This window comes from Phoxinus phoxinus, assembly GCF_949152265.1.
Source record: "Phoxinus phoxinus genome assembly, chromosome: 5".
Classification (NCBI taxonomy): domain Eukaryota; kingdom Metazoa; phylum Chordata; class Actinopteri; order Cypriniformes; family Leuciscidae; genus Phoxinus; species Phoxinus phoxinus.
Window position 1 is genome coordinate 36783998 of NC_136880.1, and position 13034 is coordinate 36797031.

The window sequence follows — 13034 nt, forward strand, 5'->3', positions numbered from 1 at the left end:
GTCTAAAGAAATTATTTTATTTGTTTGAGAAGCACACTTTGAATTTTTTTCTTTCCTGTATTTTTTTCTTTTTCTTTCTCTTATACATTCAAGTTCAAATTCTAAACAAACCAATATATTTAAATTATACCTTATACCTTGTGTGAGTGACACATTATTGTTGTGACATCTTTATTCTCTGCAGGCGAATTTAGTTCTTCTGATTTGACTGGTCCATACTCAGACTTTGTGTCTGTACGAAATTGAGTGAAGGGTTACAATTAACCAACATCAATCCAAACAAAGCTGAGTCCATTTGCTTTCAAAATATACAACAACATAATACACCACAAGTGGCTGTCAACTTTGATAAAGCTACATTTTTTGATAGAAATTGGAGTGGTCTTATCAAAAGCAATGAGAATGTGAATGCCATTGCAGACGAACTGCTTCAAAGGCAAATCATTCATGAGGAAATGTATTCTGAAATCACACATCCGACGTTAACCAAAGAAGAAAGCATGAGAAAGATCTGCAGCATTGTGCGTAAAGGCAGTGTTGCTGTGAAGGACATTTTTATCTCTGTTCTTATGGAAGAAAATCCCAACTTTTTAAATCATCTGCCTTTATCGGACTCTTAAACTCTTTTTCTAGATGACTGTACATGTAGTATTTTACATGAGTTGTGAAATGACAGGCGATGCACAGTAGATCACTACTACAGAGTATTTGACTAATTGTCAAATCATGTTCATTGTTGGAATTAAAGAAAATGCAAATGGTCTGCTTACCTGTAAAAAATTTATAAAAAAATAGATTGCAATACATTTTCTTGTCTGATAAGAACATTGAATAAGGTGAATGAATGCAAAAAAATGTTTCTGTACAGGTTTTATTTCTATAAAGTTGTGTAGTAAATTAATCTTACTGTATCATACTTTGACATTTTAGGTACATTTTTAGTTTAACCACTTCTTTAATAAACTACAAAAAATAATACAGTAATATTTGTGTCAATTACACATCTCACACTAACTGGAAGGTAACTAGTAGTAGAAACAATGTTAATTCAATAAATACAAACAAACCTGCAGTCTTGTATCAAAAGATACATTTGTGTAATTCACTATGGTGATCATAATCAAAGCAATACATCCTAAACTAAAACAAATGAAAATGTACAAAGAGCTTAAATCCAGTAAAATAATGTAAATGTGTTATTTACAACAAAAGTACTTTTTTGCTCAGAACAGCTGTACACAAAATGCCATCCATAATCATTTAGCAGACACAGTTCAGACTGATGGCATGTTACCTGACCATCATTGTGTATTACAGCGTGAGGTTTGTAGCACTCATGTGCATGAAGATGTGCTCATTTCTGCATATGAAGTTCTGCAGAGGGATTGCATGTTTGATCAGCGGCAGGAGGGCAGCGTGACTCTCTGCTCGTCCATCCTCTTGGCCTGTGAGCGCATGATGAGGCTGAAGAAGTCTTCATCCGGGACGGTGGGGCCACGGGTGGAGGGCAGAGGAGGAGCACACCGCTGATCATCCAGACGGGACCCCTGAGAGAGACAGAATGAGATGAATGGATTAACTGAACCAATGGACTTCAAAAATTTCCCCCCATTTATTTTCCTACAAGACATCCATCTCTGGTTAATACAAACACATCGTCTCACCTGACACTTTACGAGCATGTCAAAGAACTGGTCGTCGGGTTCGGTGGCGTCTGTGCTGGCCATGACCTGGCTGAGGATCATCCGTCTGCTGCTAGTGCTGCTGTGTTCGGATAGGGTGCGCAGGCCGGGCAAACTGTGTCCTGTTCCTGCTCTCTGCTCGTCCAGCCTCCTGCCCTGAGCACTCGCCAAAAGTCTGAGAAACGGCTCCTGACCTGGAGTTGCAGCCGACTCTGAGAACGCTAGAGAGAGACAGAGAAAATGACATTTTTATTGCCACTTGATTGTCAAATTAAAGAAAATAATGTGAAAAGAGAGTGCCTAACATTTCCTGATGGTTGTGGGTGGGGTGTTAGGTGGGGAGGAGGAGCTAGAACGGACAGACAGATGGCTCCTCCCATCCTGTATGGCACACCGCTGGTCATCCATCCTGTTGCTCTGGAAACGACTCAGTAAGTCAAAGAAACCCTCGTCTCCTAACATGTCTGAACTTCCATGCTGAGGGCAGAAAGGTCAAAGGTTAAAGAAAAAAAACCAACAACAACCTCTCAGTCCTCTATGAAAAATGAAATGATAATCTGTTTGTCAATTAAAAGTATATTTTTTGTTTAAAAAAAATATATAAATATTAGACTTACACTTGAATGAAAATGATAAATGTTGTATTGGCAACTAACTGAAATGAAATAAATTAAAGCTAAATCGAGAATAAAAACAACAAAATCACTAAAATAGAAAAAAAGAGATTAAAAATAACTAATAACTTACTAAAATAACTACTACCCAACAAGGCTATGGCTCTGACAATATGACACAAACAATGTCTGTAGTTGATTGTATTGTGCAAAGTGGGCGTTACACAGCAGAATGGAGACCTCAACTTTAATGTGAGTTTGTGTTTTACTGTGGTCGACTTTGGTTATTAGTTAACGTGATCACGTAGTCTATGTGATGGCGATTTATTTGGAATAATGTGCACTCAATCGTGCTAAATAAGATCAGGATTGTCAATTAAGAAATTAAAGTAATTTTGGTAACACTTTACTATTAGGTTTTCATTTTAGTTAATGCATTAAAGGGATAGTTCACCCATATGAACATTCTATCATCATTAACTCACTCTCAATTTGTTCCAAACCTATACGAGTTTCTTTCTTCTGTTGAACACAAGGAAAATATGTTAAAGAATGTTGGTAACCAGACAGAAACTCAGAAAGAAACTCATACAGGTTTGGAACAAATTGAGCGCGAGTAAATTATATAAACAATAACAATGAACAAAATGTTTTTACAGCATTTGTTAACTTTTGTTAATGTTAATAAAAAATCATGTTCATGTTAGTTCACAGTGCATTAACCGTTAACAGATAGAACTTTTGATCTTAAAATGTATCAGTAAATGCTGAGATTAACATTTACTATGATTAATAAATGCTGTAAAAGTACTGTTACCACAATTTGAGTATGCTATTTGTTTTAGTAAATGTGCTGGAAGTACTTTGTTCTGCGGAGCTTCCCATGTGTTGCTGGTATCCTGCAGGATTTTACTGGAGCTGCTCAGCAGCTTGTGCTTTTTTCCTCGCAAACGATTGACAAAAGAGAGCTTTGAGGATGACTTGGGCATTGTGTATTTGGACTGCTTGAAGAGGATGTCACTGGTCCACTTCTGACCCTGCAGAACAGAGATTGTCTATGAATCCTGATGCTGAGATCAGAAAACATGGATTTATGCTTGATGATGACCATATTTATTTGATTCATAATCTAATATGTACACTACTGATTGAACTAAGGGTACAGCGCAAGAAGGATTTCAACATTCAGCTGCACTCACATTCATGTTGATCTTGTCAGGTGTGAGTTTCAGCAGCTCTAGGTTCTCCATACTGTGCCGTCGGCTCATCCTGGGTCTGGCTCCTGGAAAAAAACAAAAACAATACTGACTCAAGGCAATGGCCAAAAACTTGTTTATTCTTCATTACAACTTGATTGTTGAGAACAACAATACAGAAGAGGCTGAATCTACTTTCTAAGATGCTACTTCTGAAGTGCTGTACCGTGCAGGTTGTAGTCGATCTCTTTGTTCTCCGACAGGACTGAATTGTTTGTGCTGTAACTGAGGCCGAGCACCATCTGAAGGTCGGAGACGTTCATGCGAGCAGTGAGCTCACCGCTACGATCTCCAGTCTGTATAAAAGACAATAAGGGCATTTTTATATAAAAAAAACATCACTTTAGCTGTCATTGTGTTTGCTTGTAGTTAAATGACAAAAATCCTAATGTCTAGCTACCAATGAGTCTGTAGCTGTAATCACCTCTTTTGAGATTTCTAAGTGCTTCTCTGCAAAGTGCATGGCCTGGTCATGATTCCCTAGTGCTGTATGTGCGTTTCCCAAACTCCAGCAGGCCCTTCCTTCACCGATCCTGCAGAAAACACATTCTCCATACTTAGTATGCAAATGATTACGCCTCAAGAATTGCACACAAGTTTTGTGGCAAATGATCAATTCTTAATTCTTCTACTACTGCGTGAAAGTACCTGTCGTTGAGGTCCTGAGCGATGATGAGATGTTTGAGATGGTAGTCGATGGCTCTCTCATAGTCCTGCAGTAGTGTGTACGTGTTACCCAGACTGTAGCAGGCCTGAGCTTCCACCGCCAGTTCCTTTAGCTGCCGAGCCAACTGCAGAGCCTTCCTGCACTCAGAGCACTATCATTGTCACCACCACAGCACAGGGTTTTTAAAATCAAATGTAAGACTTTAAAGTTAAAATAAAATTAATAGTGTATGTATGCTCAAACTAAATCCCATGCAATCTCAAAATAAATCACATATCTAAAACCTAAATAAACAGGCTGGGGCACACATTCAAATACAAAACCGTGTAACTGCAAGTTTAAAATACTCAAGACATGTTTTATTCAATACAGCATATAAATTGGTTTATGTATTGGTATATCAATATATATGAATGAGGTGTTGAATATTGGATTTTGCCAATGTGATAACGCATTTAAAGAAAGGCAATACAAAGATTATTGCTCTGACACTAGTAAAATCTACGTATATCAAACGTGTTAAATACAGCGGCTGCAGGGGTGATGGTAAAATTTTAATATTTCTCTCTTCTGATTGCCGTTATCAATCTTTCTCTATTTTTTTTATGTAGTCTCTTATTCACCGCTATAGAAAGTTACCCAACTAAGACAACTTTCGCTTCTGAGAAACATTTCCTTCTCACATTTCTGGGTTTCTCAGAAGCGAAAGTCGTCGAAGTGCAAACACTTGGAGTATGTCAGAAATAGAATGGGGCATCAGTTTACTGTCGGGGAATGTATCTTGTCGCGCCACATCAAGTGTAGACACTGATTATAATGGCCTGTAATGCGCTCTCTCTCTCTCTCAAAAAAAGTTTTAAAATATCACCCTCACCTGTAATGTTCTGCAGCCCTCTCAAACTCCTCAAGGAATATGCAAGCGTTTCCAAGGTTGCAGTAGGCTCTCCTCTCTGCAGACCGGTCACCAAACTCTTTAGCGATAAGCAGACGCTGGAAGACAAACGGTTCACACACAGTGCAGTGTGAGTGCTTTTGCACTGCCTTACACAGTTTCATTTATGACACAGAACACTCACCTGTTCATGAGAGGCCAGTGCATCCCTGAAGTTTCCTAGCAGGTAGTACGTGTTCCCCAAGTTTCCGTAAGTTCTCCCCTGTGCTGCTCGGTCTCCAAGCTCCTTCACAATACACAGGTCCGCCCTAAACAATTGAAGAAAGGAAAGAGGATGTAAAAACTCTGTACCACACATGCAAACAACGTCCACTTATGTGAGTGTTGGTGGGACATTTACTCGTAGTATTCAGCGGCTTTTTGAAGTGCTGTCGTGACCTCCTCAGGGAAGTCTCCAGGTGCTGTTCCGCTCATGCAGACGCTCTTTCCCTTGGCGTGGAACACATTTCCAAAATTATAAAGTGCTCTGCCCTGCCCCACCTGTAGTAAAAAAGCTAATTAAATAAGAGAAAAAACAAACAAAAACACTACATACTACAAAGCATATGAACCCCAGATGTTAATCTCCAAGTACCCAGGTGCACTTCACAGAACTTGCTCTCATTAAGCTCACAAAAATCAATTTATCATTAACAATTTACTACTTTGACTTTAGGATAAACCACAACCTAGTCATTTATTCATGAGATTCACACAACTGTATGATAGAAATATATTCAGCAATGATTATTTTACATTTACAACAAGTTTTATATAATTAAAGCATTAAAGGGATAGTTCACCCAAAAATGAAAATTCTGTCATTAATTACTCACCCTCATGTCGTACCAAACCCATAAGGCTTTCGTTCATTTTCGAAACACAAATGAAGATCTTTTTGATGAAATCTGAGAGCTTTCTGTCCCTCCATTGACAGCTACGCAACTACCACTTTGACGCTTTAAAAAGTTCATAAAGAGATCGTAAAATAAATCCATATGAATTGAGCGGTTTCATTCCAATTTATATGATGAACAGATCAAATTTAGGCTTTTATTCACATTTGGGTGAACTATCCCTTTAACCAGATCCTGTCTTCTGCATCTATTCTTTTATTGATTGTTAACACATTTGATTTGTTTGTCAGTTTGCAAGCTCATTAAGGTCCAAACAATTTCAGAGCTTTCTGTTGCAGCACTAATATTATTGCCTCATCAGGAGGAATTGCTAGTCATAGTGTTTTTCACTTGCAAAGTCGCTTTAGATGAAAGCATCATTGAATAATGCTAAATAAATAAATGTAAAATGTAATATATCCCATTATGGTAAGCTATGGTCTATTGTGTCGATTAAATAGATCACTCACCTTGTCACCCAATTCCCTGGCAATATCTAAATGTCTCTGACAGCAGACCTCTGCCTCATCAAAGCGTCCCAAAACCTTTAATGTGTTCCCCAGGTTACCGCTGGCTTTGGCCTCACCAAGCCGATCCCCGGTGGTCCTGAGAGAAACAAATCTGCACTTAGTGCTGTCCTTAACATTCAATACAAATATTATACAATTACCATTAAAAACAAATAATTTGGGGGTCGATTCCGAATTCGTGATGTCTGGGCGTGCGCACACACAAAACTTATCACACAGAGAGTACCAAATTGAGTTCTCTTTCACATCTTCTTGCGCTTTAAAGCTACACTGTGTATTTTTTTTTAATTACAGTGTGTAGGAATTACTCCCATCTAGCGGTGAAATTGTATTTTGAATTCAAATGAATAGTGCTCTCTAGCTCCTCGCTTTTTCAAACGCGTGTTGCAACTACGGTAGCCGTTATGTACCAAGAAGCTATGACAACAATAGCCCTTCGTCGAGTTTAACTATACGTTACATGTTCTACTGCCTATATAATGAATTACACAACCAAGCAATGAAAAAAAAAGCTTGTAATTTAGACCGTAACATTGACTTACCTGTCGAGAAGAAAGCAGGGAATTTCAGAGTCCCTTTCAAAGTCTTTCTCCTTCATTAGCTCTTTCCAACTGGGTAAAGCTATACCGTTATTTACCCTCGGTTTTTGAATTTGCCGGTCACGTTTCCTTTTAAATTCAATTTTGGCATTTCTCCTGTGGCTCGGCATAAGTATGATCCTGAATTATGAAGTACCGTGCAGTGCAACCTTTCAAATTTACCGGGGCAGTGACACGCATTACGCCTCTCTCACTGTCCGCTTCAGCTGTGTCAGTCACGTTACACTGGCTCTAGTGCTTTTTTTCTAGTAGCCTAGTGCTTTTTGTCCCTCTCTGCTATTATAATATTTTTCAAGATGGAGGAACGACATGGAAGCCTCTGTGGAGTTGCCTGTCCCATGTAAATAAAGAAATTCTTCACGTACGAGGATAAGTCGGATCATTGGGAGAGGTAATTCTACACCATTGAGGACATATTTATGAATAAAGACATTGATTTTAGTTAATAAAATACTTAAAGGTGCCCTAGAATGTGTTGAAATAATATTTTAATTTTGTCCCTGATATCTACATAGAGGGTTTGTGGCTTAAAAAGCCATTTAAAATGTCCAGAAAAGGTTTTACAGGTCAATTTCCAACCCTATAAATTGGCCCTAGAATGAAATGGTCTGTTTTTACCTTATTTGGAAGGGTCATGAATAGTAATGAGGAGTTCTGCTCTGATTGGCTCTTTCACTGCAAGCGTCAATGGCAGAGGAGAAAACCCGCGTAATATCAAAATACTACTGTTATCGTGTCACGAAATGTAATTCTAAGAGTGTTTCAGTCGAGAATGTAGTTGTTTAAAGGTCAAATCTGTGGTTTATTTATAAAGATAGCGCCTATTTGAAAAATATATCTGACGTTTTCGGAGTTGTGAGATCCAGGCGATCACCGGGCGCTCAGCGCTCAATAACCCCGACTGACACAGCTTTTCCTCGGCTAGTGCTTCTGATGTTTGCCGCTGGCTCTGGTGTCTCTAGTCTAGTGGTTAAACATGAGATAATATTTGTCTTGAGTATATCTAACGGGCGATCTTTGGTCTCATTAATCTATAATTTGTTCCATGGCAACTCGTTTTGGCTGAGGGCAAAGTGAAGTTTCATAATTGTATATATTTAGGCTATTTAACTTGAGCTATAGGCTATTTTAAGCCGACTTATGTTTGACTAAATTGTTTGCTTTATTTATTTTTATTTACTTATACTTTTATACTGGATATCAGATTATTAAAACTGACATTTAACAAAAAGAGTCAATTGTGTAATTTTATTTTAGGCTGACAGTTATATATTTTAAAATATATATAATATTTTTTATATTTATTTTATTATACATTCTCTTCACTGTACATGTATAATAAAATAAAATGACACAACCCCGTCTCTGTTTTTTAAATGTCAGTTTTAATGTTCAATAATGTTTCATAAAAGAAGCAGGGTTGCGTTTTATATTTCGTGTTGTTATAAATACATGCAGTGAAGATAATCAATGTACACGTTGCCTGAACCACATTTGTGTGGCCATTTAATGTGTTAAAGATTTTTTTTTTTTTAATGAAAAGAGGCAGAGTGTTGTTTTATACCATATTTCGTTTTTGTTGCCTAAAATATACAAAAAGAGATAACCGGAGTAGCCAGAGCGTGCTGAGTGACGCGATCAAGAACGCCGCTGTCCCATTAGCAGAATAACCGGACTTGCGTCCTCTCGTCCTCGGGAGTTCGTTCTCCTAAGTCGAACTTGGCAAGTCTGAACTACCAAGGACGCAAGTCCGAAGTTTGCGTACTTTGTATTGAGAAACGGCCTCGGTGTACAACCGTATATGTTTGAGCCGGTTTCAGACGACGATGCAGAGTTTGAGGAACAAGCGGTTGTTTGTAGAATGCAAATGGACGTTTCGGAGTGGTAAGTTTATTCATTATTTTCAGTACGAACTTAACAGTTACGTGTGTGCGTGTGTGTGTGTATGTGCGTTCGTTCGTTCGTGCGTGCGTGTGTGTGTCTGTGTGCGTGTTTGTCTGTGTGCGTGTGTGTGTGTGTGCTTCACCTGCGCAGCGCAGTTCTGTGTAGCACCGTATCTCTGAAAGGGCTTGGCTTATGCAAAATTTGGAGGCGTACATATTAATGATCCCATCGGTTACGTCACAGTAGGTGTTATGTGGAGATTCGCCCGTTTTTCAGGGGTGTTTTTCAAAAACGAGATTTAAACAAGAAGGAGAAAACAATGGTGTTTGAAACTCACTGTATGTCATGTCCATGTACTAAACTATTGTTATTTAACTATGGCAAGTTAAATTCAATTTCACATTCTAGGGCACCTTTAAACTACACATTGTCCCTTTAAGTTGATTCTAAGAAAAAAACTCTGTTCTTTCAAAATGATATGTGCTCATTCATGTGCAATTACTTCCACCAACTAATCAAGTATTCTCGTAAGCGTAGATTCTACCATTTCTAATACATACGAGCGAGTCGCTCGAATGGCGGCAGCCCTGTTGCGCCTCCATCTTGAAAATACATTAGCCAAAGAGGGACATACCTGGAAATTCAAGCTTCGCCTTTCGCGCTTTTACACTCAGTGGCAGGCACTGTGACGAATGCGAGGGGGAGATTACTCGCGACTGCCGGCAGATAATACGGCCACCGTAGGAGTTAAAATCGGAATGGGAGGGGCTAGAAAGTAATATTCAGTTGGTAGTCATATACAATTTCACCGCTAGATGGGAGTAATTCCTTCACAGTGTAGCTTTAATATTTCAATTGGCAAGGCTTAAAAACACATGCAAAAAATTGACTTTAGTGACGATGCAGTCAATTCCGTCAATTGTCCTGAGCGTCGTTCACGCTGGCACCGGGGAGTCGAGTATTGTCGAGCCCTGCTATATTTTGTACAGGTTTCATTTTGTTTTGGCAAGTATTTAATTATTTTACCCAGAGAAAAACATTGGATTATGCAACAGACATTATACAACTCAGTGCCTTGCCTACAGACAGTTAATTAAACAAAATAATCGGTAATCTTACTGGCCCCAAACGGTTGAACAGTAGTGTAGTATACTGTAGGTCTCTGGATACATCAATTGCTAAAATGTTGTGTGAGTATACCTAGTTAGTATAAGATCATGGTGGTGGAACTCCAGAGATTTACTATAGTCTTGCAAGTGGAAGTAGGCATTGCCCAGCTGACTGTAGATGGCGCTTAGAACCTGCAGGTCTTCTGTGCCAACCTGCATGGCGGCCTCGAAGAAAGAAACACCGACGCCGTAATCCCCGCCTTTGCACAGTCGCTCCGCCTCCAGAGCCAGGTCCAAACAGGATGCCTCCATCCTGCAGAGGGCAGCACAAACTATTGTTTATTGTTGACAAGCTTTTTAATGCCTCAGCATGAACATCAGTAGAAATAAAATAAAGTAGGATGCGGTCATTATGGAAGCATACAAAATAACCACACAGTGCAAAGGACAACGCTCCATTGATGAGTCTGACATATTCATAATCAAACACTAGGAAAATTAAACTAAAGATGACATGAAATGCTGCCATGACAAGCTATTGATTCCTTTGTGCTGGGAAATGTACTCATCATGCAATATCTATTTCTGGATATATTATTTTTTATATTTTAAAAAGTTGAAACTTCAAACGAGAGACTAAGGTTTCATTTTATCTCTTATGTATGTACACCAAGGAAATATAAAAAGTATTATTATGGCCTAATAATAGGATACAATTTATAATCAAAGAATAACAACGGTACGTTTTTTGCACATTTTCAGGCTTTTCATATTTCATTAGTGCCACTGATATGTAATGTTATGGTATATATAGCCTACATTAAAATCACACATCCATGGATTATTCTCATGTTAGTATTATTAAGCTAATACTGGTCAGCATAGGGTCCTTAAAACTCTGTGCAACTTAATTTAATCTAACAAGTTAAATGGTAAAAAGGACTCCACAGAAAAATCCTTCAACAATCAACCTGATACTGCATAATACATGTGGCCTTGAAAATATTTACCGGTAACCACTATTTCACAGTAGATTATTCCCTACACATAATAATAACTAGTCCCTTAGAGCTTGTAGAGGCCCTACCTGGTGCCTCCCCGTCTCACACAACCAAAGAAAACTGGACATGTGAAAGGCATCTAAAATGCTTTGTTGTCTCCTTAAAAAGTCCTCTGATGGGGGTGTAGTCTCCAAAACCAACCGTCCCAAACACACATACATCACGATGAGGCTGCCAATCAACCAGATTCTTCAGCAGGAATTACTACAGACTCAAATCATTTTAAAAAGAATATTCTACACAGCAGTTGTCCATCATACAACGTCACATTGGACGTCTTTGAGGCCAGAGGTTGAAGATGGCTTTGGCAAAAACTGTCATGCTCAGCACTTGAACAGCTAATCTGATTGGGTTTCTGCTTTCCACTGTCGTGTGTGATTAGCGCACACCGAGAGAGGTATACTAGTGAGATTAGACCCGCTGCGTTCGCTTCTGATGTCATAAAACTTGCAATGCAACGATCATTTCATCACAGGACTGATCAATACACAACACCATAAATTTAATAATTTGTATAAAAGACGCTCAGAAACAGTGAATGCAGTTACAAACTGATCTCTGAAAATGTATGTAAATTACTATGATTATTATAAACTTCACGTAACTCAAATCCATTTAGTTTGTACCACGGATTCACAAACTAAATAAGTGTATGCCTATGCTAGATGGGCTAAAATTGGCTTAATTGTTATGAGTGACAGATGTTTGCCGAGGACTGACGAAAAGATAAAAAACAACCCAACTCAAGGGCTGCAGAACATAATATAGACAATCATCATAAATTATTCTACGGTTATTAAATATGGATCAAAATAAGGCACACTTGCTTTCTCTCATACACGCACAATACAATTTCACATTTATACCACCGTTATGTTAAAATGAAAACCTCATTTCAGATCCACCATTTGGTTTTATTTTGCCACTAGATCTCTTCCGATCATTCAAATTCAGTCAAACACCTTCCCAATTAAAACTTAATTTTCAAAAACGAAGGGAGATGAAGTTATGGCAATCAATTAGCAATGATTTATTGAATTAATGAAAGGTTTAATTTACTTTATCCTTATTTTCAGGTGGAGACAAATGACATGTTTGTAGCCTGTTAATCTAATACAGTGCTAAATTAGAACTCTATGATTAAGTGGTGTGTAAATACTATTTTGTTCCACTTTTGATACTAAAGCATGAAAAAGTATCTTAAATAAGTTAATACTGAACTAGGAACCAGAGACCTTAAAAGGCGCATTACAACTACAAGAAAATGTAATTCAAGTGTTGCATGCCTACCTGTAGTGGACAAAGGTTCGGTTCTCATTCTGCATGCTAAGCACTGCACTGCTCACAGCCATTGAAGAGCATTATGAAGTACTGATCCCAGCCAAGTCCAGAAAGTAATCCATCAGAGAAGAATAGTGAATCGAATTCCAGACAGAAAAAAAAAAAAAAACGTTTAAAAAACCTTGGAACTTTAGTTTTTGCATACACTCCCGAAGTCTCTGATGTTTTCCAGTGGCGGAGTCCAGTGCGCTACAGATGAGCTCATCCAGACTTAATATTCACCACAGCAGTGGGTCTGGGAAGTGTGTGTTTGTGTGTGTTGTTGTGTGTTTTGTCCAGGATGTTCTTCCGGAGCTCTCTGTGAAGAGAACACAAGATGTCGAGTGTGAACCCTCATTCTGTGCGTAATGCCATGGCAACACCCACTGAGCGGCAGACACATGCAAGGGAGGCAGATATTAAGTGTGTGTGTGTGTGTCTGTGTCAGCAGCGATGTGGATGTGAAAGCTAAACCAAGGCGGCCC

At 38.6% G+C, this 13034-nt stretch overlaps 1 protein-coding gene across 6 annotated transcripts in view; it reads right to left on the reverse strand.

Annotated features, from left to right (window-relative positions):
• gpsm2 (G protein signaling modulator 2) overlaps positions 1–13034 on the reverse strand; it is a 26092-nt gene continuing 13058 nt past the window's right edge. For 2 of the 6 annotated variants that reach the window (XM_079613870.1, XM_079613871.1), the window contains 14 exons: positions 12520–12868; positions 10260–10481; positions 6517–6652; positions 5512–5651; positions 5296–5419; positions 5094–5209; positions 4201–4356; positions 3977–4085; positions 3719–3848; positions 3496–3578; positions 3160–3333; positions 1988–2159; positions 1665–1903; positions 78–1547 (listed from right to left, as the gene is read on the reverse strand). In XM_079613870.1, the coding sequence (XP_079469996.1) occupies positions 1398–1547; positions 1665–1903; positions 1988–2159; positions 3160–3333; positions 3496–3578; positions 3719–3848; positions 3977–4085; positions 4201–4356; positions 5094–5209; positions 5296–5419; positions 5512–5651; positions 6517–6652; positions 10260–10481; positions 12520–12581 (2013 nt within the window). In that variant the 5' untranslated portion in view covers positions 12582–12868 and the 3' untranslated portion in view covers positions 78–1397. Of the gene's footprint in view, positions 1548–1664; positions 1904–1987; positions 2160–3159; positions 3334–3495; positions 3579–3718; positions 3849–3976; positions 4086–4200; positions 4357–5093; positions 5210–5295; positions 5420–5511; positions 5652–6516; positions 6653–10259; positions 10482–11255; positions 11600–12519; positions 12869–13034 lie in introns of those variants that run through there. The other 4 variants (XM_079613875.1, XM_079613874.1, XM_079613873.1 and 1 more) reach the window with 3 other exon arrangements.